This window comes from Phaethon lepturus, unplaced genomic scaffold (assembly GCF_000687285.1).
Source record: "Phaethon lepturus isolate BGI_N335 unplaced genomic scaffold, ASM68728v1 scaffold32871, whole genome shotgun sequence".
Taxonomy (NCBI): Eukaryota; Metazoa; Chordata; class Aves; order Phaethontiformes; family Phaethontidae; genus Phaethon; species Phaethon lepturus.
The window spans coordinates 13,649-31,776 of record NW_010519025.1 but is presented as its reverse complement, the minus strand read 5'-3'; the positions used below and the strand labels follow the sequence as shown (position 1 = coordinate 31,776).

The following is an 18,128-nucleotide window of genomic DNA, read 5'->3' as shown; positions in this document are numbered from 1 at the left end:
CCAATTTCTGTACTGCACAGAAATGTGAAAATGACAGAAATGCCCCTAACCTGAGCCGATTCTTCTTCTAGGCGCCTCTTTTCTTCTTCTGCATCAATCAACTTCTGTTTGGTCATTAGCAGTTCCTTATTCAGAGCATCTGCCTTTTCCTCTGCCTGAAACACAAAGCGTGGAATACAGCACTAAAGAGAGGCTTTCTTACTGTGCCAAAGCTGCTAGGCAGTCATGGGCACAGGCTCCAGCAGGACACAGCCAAAATAGCAGTCTTTTCATTCATGTTAATGAGGGTCTGTTCATTGTTATTAATAACAATAAAACTTTATTCTGAAAATTATTTTTCTAGAAATTACCATCTGCAATGGCAAAGCAGCAACAAATCAAAATTAATGAAGTATAGCACTAGACTCCATCTCTCCAAAACTCCTCATTTAATTCAGTGATTAGCTTTAACAAAACTGGAATGGGGATTGCTCCAGAGAAATCCAATAACAGAAATAAGATTTGCTTTCTTATCCAGACTGGAAGTTGACCAATACATTTTGAAGACAACAAAAGGCACAGAACACAACGTGCAAGATCAATAAAAGACTATAACCAGCTTAAACCTAAGTTCAATTTGCAAACATTCAACCTTGCAATGAAAACAGAATTAATGAAAAATGCATCTAGAGCATTTAAAAAACCAGAACTCTATGACACCTACCAGTGGATGTGATACCACAGTCTTTATTACGTCACCCAGAAAATACTGCATGAAAAAACTTAGCTGCCAAAGCAAACATAAGAGTCAGACCCCTCTCTCCTTTCCTTCTTAAAGAAAAGAGATGTCCCAGCCAAAACTATACAATCCTTTTTTACCTGCAGTTTTTTAAGAATAAAGATATATCATTAAAAAATCTTGGGTTCTTCATAAACCACTGAAAACTCTCTCTGCTAAGTTAAGATACCTTTTCCTGTCTTATGCACAGCAACACAGTACTTCCCAATAGGTCTATGAATTCTACATAAAAATAGATCAATAACTCACTGATATATAAAATCTTCAGAAAGTAGCTGTACCAATTCCCTTCAAAGGAAGAAAATCAAAAAGTGAATTTTAGACCCTTAAAGTCCTGCTGATCCTTTAAAATAGATAGCAAAGGCAAAGAGAACATCTTTTCATTATACATGGTTTTTAAGCTGTTTTAAAGTTAAAGAAAACTGGGATGTGGGAGTCCAACAACAGTATAAAAATGAAGCCTATTTTCTGGTCTAGTGTAAAGGATATTAAGGAAATTCTTGTACTTCCAAATGCTTTGCTTTGATCTTTCAGGCTGCAAGATTTCAGACGTGCCATGAAGCTGTTAGAAAAGGTGGGTTAAACAATGTCCTTCGGTACTTTTCTTTCAGGACATCTGGCTAGTAGAACTTATCATTTCAGGATCCAATTAGAAGAATTAATCAGGGTCCTGAAGTAGGATCAAACCTACCTATCTCCTCCTGGGGGATAACCCAAATGCTGCCAACATAATTTACCATCTTTGAAAGCATGACTGTTATATATCCAATGAGGTATCTCAAAGATTTGCTTAATTTTGATCCTCTCTCAGCTCTCCATTTAAACGAATCACTGTAAAAGCATAACTGTGTCTCATATAGGCTCAAGCAGCCACAAACAACAGTTAAGAGCTGATACAAAAAGCTTCTTCGGTACATTTTTTTGCTGGAGTCCACCCCCTGAGTGCAACCGCTGGGCAGTCTGCATAGTCTTCTATGAGCTGTCTTTAATGAAATGAAAAAGCATTGGCAACAGAAGTGCATTCTAGAAGCAGGGTTTTCACAAAGCATTGGTATGTTCACTTCCTATGATTCACAGGTTTTAACACTAAAGAGCAGTAAACATAATAAACCTGAAAGTCATAAATGAAACCTCATTAAAAGCAACATTCACCCATTACCATCAACATTTACTATGAATATTTTTCCAACAGCATGTTTCCAGGAGACCATGGGAAACCTTAAATTCTCTGAAGCAGATATGTTGAAACATTTTAAAGCCTGTAAACTCCTGCACTGTATGATTTTCAAAAGTCATTTTCCTTTGAGATTTCAGACATGTACTTATCTTGGTACAGAGCAAGAATGGCAAAACACAAGCACTTGAACTCTTCTCCTCATCTCCCCAACCAGACAGACTAAATGTGTTCTAGCCTATCACATGCACTACAAACACCAGTATCTTTCTGTCTCTGCATGTCCTGTAAAAAAAAAAAAAGCATATCCTAATAACATCTCCCCAACATGAGTATTTAAAGAAGGGAATGGGACAGCAAGCTTAAAAAACAAATCCCATAACACAAAGCAAACCCAAAGTTTCCTCCTGAGAGCCCTACTGACAGGGGAAGCAACCCAGGATGATGAGTTCACATGGGCAGATTTCAACAAGCCAAATAGAAACCACAGCAACATTTTCAGAGTTGCCTAAGGTACCTGAGAACCTGATTGCACTGAGAGCCAGACAGACTCAGACTTTCAAGTTTATTAGGCATTTTGCAAAAGCCTGTCTGCTGTGAGGTCTTATTCATAACAATACCAGTTGAAGGAAAACAGAACACAGCATCCATGTTATTATCTCTGTGACAATTCAAATACTCGCTCTTGCTAGACTTTCTTTTAATATACATAGAGGAGAAAGCAACTACTCAAGTACAGGCTCAGAACCTCTCCTCTCCCTCAAATTACTGTGAATGCTTTTCAGAGTAATTAGTACTTCAGTCGCCAGTCCTGTTTCCCGTAGACCTCTGGCACAGGCCTATATATCATCAGTCTGCAATAAGGACGTGGGGGAAAGAATCCTATCCCACACAAATAAAAAATACTCCATGTATCTCCTCTCCGATGAGTGCAGTAATGAGGAATTAGCCCTAGAACCTTGTCTCCACTAGACAGCATAAAGACATGTCTTACATTGTCTAAATCTTTTCGCAGAGCAATCTTGCTGGTCACCAGTTCATGTGCAAGATCATCATTTTCTTGCTCAAGCCTCATGTTTGCTTCCTGTAGGCGCCGGTTCTCACGCTGTGGAAAACAACAAAAGTAGTCAAGAGAAAGGTCTACCCAGGTGTTTATAAAACACAATGCATACTGTGCCTAAGCACAAATGCCTACCCTGTATCTTAAGTATGCAAAGACAACTCTACCCGCATGAAATTCAGTGTGGACAAAACTAGCTAGCCATATTGTAAATATAAAACAAAGCAAACAAATTATTAGCTTTGAGAAGAAACCACACATAAATAACTGCTCAGCATTACTTGTTGAGCTATAGAAATGTTTTTGAAGATGGCAAAAGTAGGGGTGTCATTCTGCCATCAATACCTTGCCAGGAGCTTCCTACAAGTACTGATTTTCTTGGCTCAAAATAGAATTTGCATGCTGGAAACAGGTGACAGAGGAGGACCCTGGGAAAACCACTCTATTCTCCCTCCTGTTAACAACTCCCAGCACACAGACAGATGTTAAAGAAAATTTACATAAAATTCTTCAGCTGAAAATACATGAATTTATGTATGTAGGTGTGTGTTATTGTGTCATGTATATGCATACTCAATTTTACATTTAAAATTTATTCCTATATAATATTTATTTGATAAATAAAATCTTTATAAAATTATATACTTACCATAACATACATAATTTGAAATTAGGGAGAGGAGTGAAGGCAGGATTATAATTAATGGAAAGCAGAGTTATAATCAGTTAAGTATTTTCTTTCTGTTCATGCCTTTTGATCATGTTGTTGATCATGTTTTGATCAGCCTGTTACACGAGTGCTAGAAGTGGGCTCTAGTGAAACAGCTGTATAAGCCTAAATATAAACTCATACTATTCCTTTTTTTCATTGTGAAGGTGGGATCACAACCACCCTGTCCTGATTAACATTGCCAATATATAGAGATTCACTTCACGTTCATGTAGTTGATTCCCCTGTTGTATCCAAATTTGTCACAAAATGAAAACAGCTCAAAGAAAAAGGAGTCAAAGCAGGAACTTCCTGCAGGTACTGTGTGTTAAATCAGACCGGAGTAGGTAAGCGTTACCTCAAATCTTTCTATAGGATCCTCCTGTTGAGCTTGCTGCTCTCTCATGGTATGATATTCCTTTTCATATTTCTTCAGTTTCTTCTGGCTAATCTAAATTAAAGCAGCCCATTAGTTCCTGCCCAGAACATCAACAAAAGAACACAATTCACAAAGGGTTATGGTACAAGCTTTAGGCAACTCCTGCCTTCTACAAAACACACTATTTTGAGTATCAAACCCTTAGACATGGTCAAAAATTCTTTTCCACTCAATATAATGACAGAAGCATCCCTTCCTCTTGTCCTTTTGTGGAACATAGAAGAGTTTTTGAAAGGCATCCACAGGAGCATCCTACCTGAGTTTTCCTTGGTGCTGCACAGCTATTTGATGCTCCAAATACTACAGTGGCTTAGCATAATAGATTGCCTTGAAACCCACAAGATGTGTTTAATTTTTGAACTAGCGTGATGCTGAGGTTTCTTCAGCTTCTTTTTCAGCTGCAACATTTATCATCATGCAGAAGTATTTGGTTTACTTTACATGAGACTGCAAATGCTCAAAGGGCAAGTGCAGGCTCAGCTGACATTTCTGCTGGTGTCATTCAAGCTCAGTAGAAAACAGTCCAGTCCCAGAGTTGCCTAGATGCCTCGGCAAGCAGCGACAGCTCGGAAGCACATATGCTCTGTCCCCTAATGCTCCAGGATTCAGAAGGCTGGAATTCTGTCCTCAGCTCTGACAGACACACAACACTAGGAAACTGACTCTCTCAGGGTCCCAGTTTCCCCTTCTCTGAGAAGGGACGGAAAGGTGGTGTTGAATTCAATATTTTTTGCACAGTGTTCAAGTCCTACAGGGACAGAGAACACAAAAGAACCTGTAACAGATCCTGACCAGCATCTTTCCTGGTGTCACCTTGTCAGCTGTGCCTACAACGGTTTAGCAACACAGACCATGCCAAGACCACGGTGAGCATTTCACATGCAAGTTAGTATGCATCTAAATTAAATCTCTATGAACCTTTATTTTCAGTAAGCCACATAGATTAAAAAGCCATGGCTATGTTTTCCTCTTTAACAAAGCCTTGACTGGGAAACATGTTAAACAAATTTTACATGTATAAAGGACAGGCAGAATGGAAAACATGTTTAGTTTCGCTTATCTTTGGTTTTATCATTAACAACCTTACTTGAAATGAACTGTAGAAAACTGGTAACTAGGCTCCCTCTAGTGAGAGCTGCACAGAAACATTTCACCGTACTTCAGTTGACATTTTTTTTGGAGATGCCAGCCCATTTAACTGGAGTCAGTCCAGCCACATCACAACTGCAGAAATTATTCTTACTAAGCACTCCAGTCAAACATGCAGAGCATTAACTCTTTACTGACAATGAAGCCAGTAACTTCAGCAGATTGTTTCACTGCTATGCCCCTGCTGAAAGACTCCCCAAATTATTTGGTTTCATACACCACATCTCAAGCTATGTAAAGATTAGATCTTGAGAATTGAGGCACCCAGCCATGTGAGAGAGAAAAGGAAGGCAGGCACACTACGGTGTTTTCAGCTTCTACTTTTCTGAGTACCTTAATCCAGTTTTGCCTCTTGATACCAATAACAAGGTGATCCTGAGAAGATTTGCCATTGTTGCTGATTCTGGATGTTGGAGCCTTAGAGGGAACCGTGCCCTGGGGAAGCCAGCAAGGCCTTTGGGTTTGCATGGTGATAGAAAGCAGAAATGAACACTGAAGTCCCACCACAGTTTTTCAGGGGCACAGGAGGCAGCAGTAACTCTCTTAACATTTGACTGCAACACTGAGGAGTAACTTTAAGACTCTAGTGTTGTCTCAACCTGATCATTTACTGACCTGCTTTCCAGCAGAATGCTGTTGTAATCACAATGCCTTAGCCAGGCTACTTCTCCCGTACTATAAATAATTTATTTTGACATCAGGCTCTTTTCTGCTCAAAAACACTTCCAGATACAGAGCTGGAGATTTCTAGTGACAGCAAAGGGCTTATATTTTAGGTCAAAGAAAGCAATTAATGTGCAGCACTCCCATCAGGGGCAACACACATGGATGTGATACAGAAATGTTCAGCATCTGTGCAGAGCCCAGTAGTGCAGCCTGTACTTCCTCCCATTTAATTCCCCCCAAAACACAGAGCACGCAAGGAAGCAGTGGACAACCTTGCTGTACACCACTCACAGAAGACTTGTTTGCTTTAACTACTTCACACAGCACTGGGAATGCAGGGAATTTTGGCAGACTGGGAAAAGGAACGAGTTGTTGTTCGGAAACATGAAAGGCAAATGCACTCATTACACATGGTCTTAACCAGATGCATGTGCAACGTCTAATCTGTGGCTAATGTTAAATGATTGGAGAACTAAAATAGCTTACTGTCTTGATTACTCTGTAATTTCTGCACTAGTTTCATAGAAGATATGCTTGAACTCTGCAGAATACTGTTACGCGTACTGCTACACTAGGAGTACAAGATGCCTTGAATATTAACATATTAGGGAAGTTGTGTACTTATGCAGTGATGCTACAAGGAATTCCTCTGGGGAATTTCAAGGAAAAAGGATACTTTGAACCATAGCAAGGTAGTTGACTAAAAACTAATCTACATGAAACTGTAAAGAAAGCATGACAGCTTCTTTAAAATACACCAAGTAAATTATTAAAGTTCCGTTTTAGAACAGTACACACCAAACTCTAGTTTCTATTCTGTTCAAAAGAAACCTCCTATAAGGACCAGAGATGATATGTTATTGTGATACATGGTTTCTGTTATGTAAAGTCAGAAGTCTAATTATCATCAGTGTTTCCAAAACATTGGCTGTATGAACAGTTAATCAATGATTTGTGGGAGAAGTCAAACAGATGTGACGACCACATTGAAAGACAATCTAGATTAGCCTGGTAGCCTTAAAACGCCCTCACAGAAAGCAGTAGGTACTTACAAAAGATTCATGTTCAGAAACATCTGCACACCAAACACCATACAGTACATCAGAGCTTGGTTTCCAACCCGAATGTCTTAGCACTTGTTTCCAGTACCCAAAGGAAAGTCCAAGAAGGAAGCCAATACTGTAAACCTCCCACATGGGCTGCTCAGAAAAAACAATGCTTTTTTGCATTATTAAAAAACTTCAGCTAACTGTGGCAGCTCTAGACAACACACAACTCAGCACTTTAGTTTCATATAAAGTAGACACTCTTTAGACTACAAAGATCATAACAGATTAATATGTTATTGTCAGCTACCTACACTGCAAGTGAAATAGTCTTGAATGGGAAAATAACTTAAAATGTTTTTTAAAAAAGCAGCATACATCCCCCACCATAAAGCAGTGACAAATCCAAACCTCACACAGGGAATACATAAGCCCCAAGGTCATTTCCCTAGCTTAACTTGTAAGAAATTTTAAATGCCAAATCATATTCCTTCATATTCCTAGAAGACCTGTAAATCTATCAATGTATTTTTGCTCCCTATTGCAGCACATAAGTCACATGCACCCACAATTAAAAATAGCTATTTTCTGTCTGAAAGATTACATTCTGTTTCTGCACCATTCACTCTGTTTTAAATGAAACCTCCCCACTACCTCTCAATGAAAGATACTACCCTGTTTGCAGCTACTACTGGAGAAAGATCTCATCAAAGAACCGCAGAGATGTCTGCAACTGTTTTGTACTAGTGCCATTGGTCACTTAAGTGGGTTTGGGGTTTTTTGGGGGTTTTTTTTGTTTGGTGTTTGGTTTTGTTTTTTTTTTTAAGTAGTCTGATTTTTAGTAGCACTGAATATTGCACTGAAAAAACTCTGGGTTTGAGTCCTCCAAGTCGGCCCATATCACTCTAGAAATCTTGGGGCTTTATTGCATTTCACTGTAAAGCACCTGCAATGTTATTTGCATTTGGACAAGTGAGTTGCAAAGTTACATATGGAGACAGAAATTGTACCCATTAAGGATACACTTGCAGTTGCACCACATCTTTACCTTCATATTACATGCTAATTCCATCAGCTTTTTTGCGTTTTCTTCTGAACGGTACCTCTTGGGCAGCTGTACACGGAAGAACTTTAAAGCCCCTTCAAAGTCAGTAAGTAACAAATCATCCTTGGTAGTCTAGGGACAAGGAAAGAAAAGCCAGTAACTGCAAGCAGATTTTGGACAATTACTGAATTCCCAGGGATAATAAAGCAACAGCAGTTTTATAAAGCTCCAAGAACATAACTACTTTTTAACTTTCTGCAAATAGTGTTTGTTTCTATTTCTGCAACCTTCTATTTCCCCGCCACCCCCCTCCAAAAGCACTGCGCTCTACAGAGCACGCCAGGCAACAAGCACATTAATAGAGGAAGTTGTTAGCTTTTCAAAAAGAAACATAATATTTTTGTAACAGGCATCTTAATTTTTTTATATGGTGCGTGATAATGCATAAACCAAAATGTAACATTGCATACTCACTTTTAATAATCCCAGTGCAACATTAAAGATAACACTTATTCCCTGGAGAGAAAATAATGACAAAATAAATTAATTTTTCAGTATTTACAAGACTGGATATTAATTTATTTGGTAGGTTTTGTTGTTTGTCTAGCTTCCGTGAAAAGGAGAACCAGGATACAAATGTCACCAGGTGCTATATTAAATCAAAGGCCCAGAGAATGACTTTGCAAACAATTAGGAAAGTATCTTTACTGGATAGCCATTATGGATAGCAAAACAATGTTTCAACACAGGTTTTACTATCTTCTTACTAGTTTAAAACACTGAAATTATGAAGGCACTGTTGTGTATTTTATTTTTTAGTGACCAGTTGGTCAGTTCAAGATAATTTAATTTGCATATAGAAACTTCTGAAAACACTGGATTCAAATGCAGCAATATAAACAACCATATATTCAGTTATGGTATTAAAAAATTGGGATAATTTGTGTCATGAAAAAGAAAGTGACTCACTTTAGGACAGAGACCACATCATCTATTTTGCCACTACTCATTAGAAGTGTTTTATTTATATTGTCCGATTAAATACAAACAGTTCCTATGGTCAGTAGTAGCATACACCTTCTTAATCAAGACACACTGCTCATCTTATTTCAAAATTCTGTCTTTTTTCCCATTAAATTATTCTTTCACTATTATTTTAAAATGATAAAAAGACCTTAAAACTTCACTATGAACACATTTACTATTTATGAATTTAAAATGTATTTCTAAACAAATAGACCTGATTTTCTTGATACCATCTGTTGCTTTCTAGTACATTGGCACATAGAGAAAGCAAGCAGCAGATAGATACAGAGTAAAAACATTGACCAGGACATTTATGAATGCTGAAACCCTTCAGTAAAGGAAACGCAGACAAACTGCCACTTCACAGTAACACCTGCAGATCCAATGCAGAATGGATGCGTAACCAGTGAGTAAAAAAGCAACCCACTAAATAACTCAGGGATGCTTCAGTACAAAATGTGATTTGTTAACTTACGTTAATAAGCTCAGACCCAAATTACACTACTTACCAGCATACTTCCAAATATACTGTTCTAAACTTGATTACATAGAAAATCTCAGAAACTCTCAATAATTTTTTTCTCTAAATATATGATGTGAAGTATAACAGGAGAAAGAGCTCCAAGCTTGTTAGATTACCGGCATGACAGTTAGCTGGGCAACTTTATACACAATGGCCTCCATGCAATAATATTCTAGGAAAAAAGTAGTTATCATTGGATATAATACAATTTAACAACAGAGAAATCCATTTGTATATTAACTCTCATCCCATGAGCACTGTACAGAATCTTACACAGATTCAACAGTGTTATAAGAAACAGATTATAATCTTTTATATAGATATTTATCCCTAATTTGTATCTTTAAAATGCTGAGAACTCTTTTTCATTGCAGAAACGTTAAGAATTCTACATAAAAGTAATTATCACATGCCTAGCTTTGAAAGAACAGATAGTAACAAGGACATGAATCAAGATAGTGAGAAACTGTCAAAGTTGCTAGCAGTACAAGTCTCCAGTTATACCACATACCTCACACAAGAGTAAGTCAATAATATGGAAGACCATGTAGAGAGGGAATTTTGCAGTGAACAGTGTAAGGAACCACTGGGAAGCATACATGTGCGCTTCAAGGCTAATGTCCAGAAAGTGGTTATACAGATCAGGAATGTATTCCTAATGATAAAAACAACACAAATACTGAAAGTTAATTTATACTATTTCGGAACTGTAGCTGAAATCCCAAAGTGACAGAAAAAATCAGGGTAGAGTGACAATCTGTGCAGCAAGGCAGGTTTCTGTATCCACCCATGCCTGACAAGACAGCTGCCTGACATGCTAAAGGACTTTCTACGGATGCCGAAGGTTTGCCCCGACGTGGATGCTCAGAAGGACACTGTATCCCATGCGCAATGGGTTCAACCTCCAAGCTCTCACCTTCGCAGGAAACTCAGCCAGTGGATGTGCTGACACTGCAAAGCCACTCTGCAGTGTGCCTGCAGTGAGCTCCAAAGTCACTGGTGTGCCAAGCCACACAAGAGCCACTCCAACGGGTCAGACACGTCTGCCTTCAATCTTACTGCTGCACAGTAAGCAGCACCAGACTGGTCTCGAGTCAACATTCTCTCTTCTTTAAAAACCTCCAATATGGGTAGTCCTCACACTTCATCCTTACTAAGAGGTTACAAACACTATTTACGTATAAGATAGACAGCTAGTTTTGAATTGCAGGCTCTGATCCATTCCCTTCACGCAAGTTTGAACACCTACCTGCATGAGGCGCTCCAGCTGATAGAACTTGCAATGCAAATCTTCAAAGTTTTGTTTGAAAAGTTCCCTGAGTCCATAATCAAACATGATTTTGACCAGAACACTGAAAGCTTGCTCCTCAGGCATCTGTGAGAGAGGAAAGTGTATATATCACAGAGCATTTAAATCTTTCAGATCAGTTCCATTTGCCCTTACCTCCCTTCTCCCTCTTATAAGAAAAAACAAATTGTCACTACTTTTTAAGCTGGCCCTATCCAGTTTAAAAGTAAATAATATTAACACACAAAATGAGGTCTAGTGTTGCAAATGGTGTTTCATTTTTTTCTGTGGAATAAACCACCTCCCAATCACCCAACTAAAAATACATCTTTCAGGTGTTAAGCCCAAATCAGTTTCTTGGTGTCTTTGTTCCAAATCATGTCAGAAACAGAATCCTACAGATTTTGAACAGCCTAACCCCCGTCACCTACATAACAAAGACGGAAGCAGTATTACTAGACGATGTTAAACAGGATCCTTCCCTTATTCTTTATTTACCTTTTCAAATGACATTGTAACATTTGATGTTTGTTTTTGTATTAGATGGCATGAATAAGACAGACCAGTAACTGCCAACAAAAGTTCCAGATATCACAACTCAGCATTGGTTTGGGAAAAGTTCAATATCCCTTTCCTGCCAAAAACTGAAGAAACACTCATCATGGCTCATCAGTGCTTAGACATTTTTCCCTGACATCAAAATTCAGTTTTCATACTTCCACAGTAAAGTCTGACTTCAGGTCAATCACTTGTTCCTGTAAAGGACAGAACATCCATCTCAAGTATTCTATTATTAATCTGCAGATGGAGTTTGTTAAAACTGAAAACTTTGCTGAGCCATTCCAAACTGGTAGTGAAGGACTCAGAGAAACTTAATTTCCTTTTCTGTAACATTTCTTTTTAATCTTTATTTTTCACACTCAAAAGGCGGACTTCAAAGAGAATCAAATAAAAAAAAAAAACTTCTTTGAAATTTAGCCTTTTTAAATGCATACATTATTCCCAGAAGCAACAGCTATTGTTAAAGAATTCTAGAATAATGCACAGTTCGTTCTTGATAGTGGGTCTCTCTAATGCAATGGATATTAAACAAATGGACATATGACAATGAAAAAGCTAAAAGAAAGCACGTCTATTTCAGTAAAAGTGTTCAGTTCTCTTTTCAGAAAGTATCACCCTTCTTGATCTGATTTAGTGTAGTAATACAGAATAAATTGCTCATCAAGTAAATATTTCAGATTACAGTTACAAAGATCTAAAAGATTATTATCATTAATCATTTGGCTTTTGTTTCAAAAGAATGGAGTTTACAATCTCTTCTATATCCTCCACTAACTGTACAACGTTATGGAAATACTCCACTGAAGACCAGACTTCCTTTTCCACCGAAAACTGCAGGGAAGTCTTCATACTTAGTTCTCTCTGGTAGCAACAATCACTAAAAAGTAGCTGGGGGGAAAAAAAAAAATCTCAAAACACTACTGGACTTCAGAACTCTGTTCAGTTTCAACTACCCACGCTTGCAACAGAAACGCTGAAAAAAAGCAGACATTTCTTTAAAAAAGAACGGCCTATAAATAATTTGTACAGATCTCCAATTCTCTCATATTTCCCAAGCGCGAGTGAATCTAAAACTTTTGCTTCTGACATACAATAACCATAAATCTCTCTATCTTCTGAACATGCAAGCAATTAAAGGATATGAGTCGGATGAGATCCCTTCTACCAACAACAAAGTTTAAAAAAGCCTAATTGAGTATCTTTTAAAAAAAATAAAATATTATTGTATCCTTCACTAACCTCCCAAACCAAGAAGCACAAAGGCCTAGAATGCAGTAGCCCACGTAGGCAGCATACTACGTTCAAAGCACTGAGACCTAATAAACTGACAGGCCATCAATGTCATAAATACACTTCTGTGTATACAAGACACATGGCAATTACCATCCATATTTCTGACTGATTCTAATAGAAACATCTTCTAAAAAGCTTACATCTGACCTTGACACCCTTTAACAGAAACATTTACAGTGTTGTCTTATACACAAATTCCATGCCTACTAGCGACCAAGAGTACAAGCCTGTAGTGTTTCAAATGGAAGGGGTCCTGAAACAGAAACACAGTGACATGAACACTGACTGTAGACAAGAGTCGTTACAAATACCACAGTAAGTTTTAAACAGTATAGTCTTCTCTGTCTAAAATCACATTATTATTGACCAACATAAGTGGATATGTGGCTTGCAACCCTGGTACAGGAGTTACCAACATTTGTTCTAGGCAAAGTGGAGCAATATTTAGTCTTAACCTTAAAACAAATGGAGGGGGGGGAAACCCACCACTTACATGTAGAAGCAGCACAGCAGCAAGAAATGATTGGCCTTGACAGTAACCAATCTCTTCATCATAGACAGAGTAGGCCTAAAAAAAAGAATCAAGACTTTACAGCGTATCTGTCTTGAGCTACAAACACAAAGAAAACAAAACACTGCACTGAACATAGCTCCCTAAAATTTTCGCAAGGTGCATCAGTTACTATTCTAATGAAGGGATAACCTGTATGAAAATCGAACTGTGATATATAGTGGCAGTGGCTGGTTACAGTGATGCACCAAGACCACTGCAGCCTATTAAACCACTTATCTGAGTACTTTTACCTCTAAACAGGTGCTACAGGGACATTAGCAAGAGGGAGAAACAGTAGGAACACAAAAGAAAGAGTACTGGAAGCTTAAAACATTCCAGTTGAGATAACTGAATACAACAACAAGCTGTCCATTTTTGATAATTTCTTCCTTTTAATAAGCAACTTCAAAGCATGCCTATGGCTTTATAACGTTTATGGGAGGTACATAGTTATCCCCAGTTTTAAAGACAACTACATATAATGACAGCAGCTTATGGCGTACGTTACACAGAAAGGACACACCCAACATCAGAACACGTCTTTTTCAAGAGGCAACAGCAGCATGATTTCCTCCATGTGTCCCTAACTTTGCCCGCACAACTTAGACAATACTGACAACGAGGGAGCATGCTGCAGCCAAAGGCGAGCTGTTTCTGATCAGTATGGAATTAGCCCTCATTTCCATCATAGCATATCATTCGTCCAGCTTGATCCAAGTTGACATGTCTGTAATCACATGAAGTCTCGGTACCAAACACCTTCGTGTTCAGGAATCCAGAAAGGCATATTACTTCAGGTCTCCTATCTGAATGGCGCTATGACCAGCTAAACATCTGAAATGAAGAACTGAGTCTAGGTTGAGAACTGAACTAGGCTGAGTCTAGTGCCAGAGTCTGCCTCCATGATATGGTTAACAGTAAGACATGCACATTCTTCCCAAGTAACAGTTACATCTGTTAAATGCTGTTAAAGTTAGGAAAACCAGTCAAGTAGAATTTAAAGAATACCTTGCATATTTTGTACAGGGAGTCCTGGCCATCTCCCCCAGTATCTTTAAAATAATCATGAGCAGGGAACGTTCGATTGATGTCTCGGGTGATAGCACTGTCTTGCGGAGATTCCTATTAGGACAAAAAAAAAAAATTAAAATGTAAATTAAAACACATCAAAAGAATATAAATTGCAGTATGCTAGGACTGAGAGTTAGGGGATTGGCATTGTGTTCTGTGCAATGTTCTAAATTTAACAAAACACAGTCTACTTAACCAGAACAGGCTGCCTGCAGGCTGGCAGCTCCAGATCACAGTCTTGATAGATTTGGTTACCTAAGCACATCTGGGAATGGTCAGGGAGTGGCATAAAAAGCACACACTCAAAAGTGATCCAGGACATTGCAACACAGACAGCCGCCTTCCCCTGACTTCACTTCTGAATGTGAAAACTGCCCAGTTCTTTTATCTCACAACTACGGAGAGTAACCATCAATTGTAAGAAGCTGCATGCTGCTGTCCAAAATGCTGTCCCTTAGTTTCAGCTAGAGAAATCTCTATTCATCCCTTCCCCAGAATTAGACAATAGAACAGTAAAAAACTGAGTACAAGTCCAAGAAAGACAGCATCATATAGCAAAGCATAATAGAACGCAGGGACAGGTGCCTGTATGAGCTGGGCATTTCACCATGAGGAGATGGAACTTTGCTCTCCACATTGCTCTAATGCAATCCATTTCAGATGCCTTAGACATTTGGAAAGCTGAACAATAACAAATAGCATACAATTACGAAAACCAGTAAATGTGAACAATGGACTGAAAAGACCAATTGGAAGAAACACCAAGCAAGCCTGCATCAAGGGCAAGTCCTACACAAAAGGCAGTGAAAACTCCTGGTAGGGATGAAAGGAATTTGACAAAGCATAATAAATACAGTAAACAGTAAAAGGGAAACTTAGGGCCTTTTCCTCCTGACTTTTATTTAAATGGTTTAAACACCAAATGATCTCCATGAAATTAGTTGGCAATACTGACCTCAAATAGCCCACCCTATTAGGAATTGTCAGTATTGCTGAGGATGGCTTAGAAGGAATCCGAGTCCTACCTTGGAGACGTATCCTCAAAAAAGGTTTCCAGAATATGGAAGGAGGAGGTTTGTGTCAGGCACATCATGAGAAGCCATAAGCATTTGTGAACAATGTCCAGCTTAACCTAATCTGCCCTCTACAACAGATTCATGTTCCGAATAGGAAAATAAGCAGCTGCCATTCCTACACTGAGCTCTTCTTGGCTCTCTGTCAATATTAGACATGTGACTACGTGAGATGTTCTGATCCATCTTATGCAGTTCAGTTTGAAACTATTTCTAGTGTAGTCATTCAAGCCAGAGCTCACAGCACAGCAAGGAAAAGTGTCCTTTGAAACAGAAAGAACTACCCTCCCCCATTATCAAATGAACTAATTTGCTTATTTAGGAAGCCAGTGGAAACAGCTCATACACATCATACATCCTCCTTTAACAGAGAAAACAACAATAAGAAATACATAGTTTAAAAACACACACCAAACGGTGACACAAATCAAAAAATTACTAAGCAGGCACACAGAAAACAGCTGTCAGAAGATTTGTGCCGTTCCCAAAACCTTCACTTTACAGGGAACATTTATGCGAATGGGAAGACTAAGCAGCTTCTTCCATGTGAATGGAAATGGGCTGATGAAGGAAGCTGTGGAGTCCCCATCACCACAGGTGTTCAAGTCTCAACTCGACAAGGCTGTGAGCAACCTGACCTGATAAGAACTGCTTTGAGCAGAGGGCTGGACTAGATGACCTCCGAAAGTCCCTGCCAACCCAAGTTATTCTATGAGTAGCATACCACAGAAATCGCTCACTCAAGCTGTCTTTAAAATGCTTAATTTACCCAGCATCTGGTAGGCAATTGTAGCGTGCCTTCTGAATCTGAAATTGTGCTCGCCATGTTGAATTAAAAAAATCTGAATTAACCTCTACAATTTCAGAACTATTTCTACAGTTTTATGCCATATTTTGTGACTTCTGATTAATCAGATTTCAGCTTTTGTATGGATGTGTTTCACCATTAATGCCTTGTACCTTTTGAGGCAGCCAAGATCCACCTGTTATCTAGCTGATTACTATAAGTGCTGCTATTAACCAAATTGCCAAAATAAAACAGAAACCAAAGCCCTCTGTCTGTAGCTATTTTTTTGCCTACGATTGGTCCCTCTTTCCACTATTTAAAAGATTGCTTGCTTGAGCAGTTAATGAGAGCAAGAGCTCCTTGGTAGTGGGAATCATCTGAAAAGATGCTATAATGATCATTAAGCAACCGTTGCTAGTGAAAGGGTCAAAGGCTCCCTTGTAGGTGGTGGCTTCCCTGGCAAAGACTGAACACAGAAATTAAAAAGTCAGTCTTCTCACATGTGAGATTACCATGTAGCAGTGCCCAGGCTAACACTGCAAACACACAAGATGCTCTGTGGAAGCAAAACAGAAGAGATGTTTTATTTTTAAAAAAAGTTTTACTATGTCCAAATAACCCATACTTCTGTTAGACAAACGGAAAAAAAAAGGTTAGAAGTAAAATAGTTAGTACAAAAGTGCATGATGTAATCAGTGTGAAGATCATTAAATACAGCATTTAGTTGATCATCATCTTCACAAAACAATTTTGCAAACAAGACCAAAATTACCACAGTGTGCTTGATTTTCTCTTCTGATTTTAATCCAAGGTTAATGCTCCTCTCTGTGGCTTAATACAGACATTTCATTAGCAAAGCATTACACTGCTATTACAATCAAGTTATTGGATTGTTTTGGAAATTATATCAGTAGTACTGTTCAGCATTTCGATTTGATAATAATTAACATGCCAAAGAGGTCTGTCTCATTATAAGGAAATCAGAAACAAACAAAATCCCACGCTAAATAAGTTTCATATAACTATAAGCCTTTTAAGTCAATAAAGAGAAGTAAGATAATGGCTGGCTGTTTGCTTCAGCTAGTTTTGCAAGTAGAGAAAGACAACGCTCAGAAACAATTCTGGAAACTTTAAAGCATGTGAATACAATCTTAGTGATAACCTTCAGTTTCTTTAAAAGTTTGCAAGACTGAATTACAGTGAAGTACTCTGCTTTGCAAGAGCACAGGTACTGCTCACTGCCAACGTCAGTCTGCGGCACCAAGCAAGTGGCTTGCCTGAGTGGTACCTGCGTTCCGCTGCAATGGCAAAATAACCTTAGATCCACTTAACTTTTAATCCACTTATTAAATAGCAGAGACCAAAGCATCTGGTTGGAAACTCTTAGGATAGGCTTCTCAAACAAGTCACTCATTATGGCTAAAGAGAACTAATTAGTGGTCTCTCTCTAGCTTTGCGTGACTTGTTCAGCGCTGGACTCCTGTGTTTCAGTACAATTCTTCAAGTAATCTGTAACGCTAGTTCCTGCAGCTGAAGCATAGCTTCGGGAGAGAAAAATTAACGGAAATGATAAGGTTTAAAAAATGTTTTTCAAACCATGGCTTTGAAATCTCCCCATTAGTACAAACTGCTGCAATCCAAGCATTGTGTAACCTTTTCTTTACTCCTATTTTTATACCTTGCTGTGAGAATTGGCTCAATGGGCAATTTCTCATGCTTTCAGGGGACTGGGAACTGAAGGAAACCCTTCTGAACCCACACCCTTCACAAACTGGGATTGAAAAATAGAAAGCTAAGAATGACAGGAAGAAAAAGAAAGTAATAAAGAAAACAGAATGGAAAACAGCCATGAGAACTGAGGCAAGTGTAGTGAGATTAAAATTCTCA

General features: G+C 38.5%; 1 protein-coding gene across 1 annotated transcript; it reads right to left on the bottom strand.

Moving 5' to 3' along the window:
* Positions 1 to 50: 50 nt before the first annotated feature.
* Positions 51 to 16,280, bottom strand: RABGAP1 (RAB GTPase activating protein 1; the record flags this gene model as incomplete). The annotated part of the gene is made up of 10 exons (XM_010296915.1): positions 16,224 to 16,280; positions 14,319 to 14,432; positions 13,251 to 13,325; positions 10,865 to 10,990; positions 10,127 to 10,270; positions 8,541 to 8,582; positions 8,070 to 8,198; positions 4,080 to 4,172; positions 2,947 to 3,057; positions 51 to 155 (listed from the first exon to the last, which is right to left on the bottom strand). Coding segments are annotated over exons 1-10 (996 nt in total), but the record flags the coding sequence as incomplete, so codon positions are not given.
* Between the last annotated feature and the right edge of the window lie 1,848 nt (positions 16,281 to 18,128).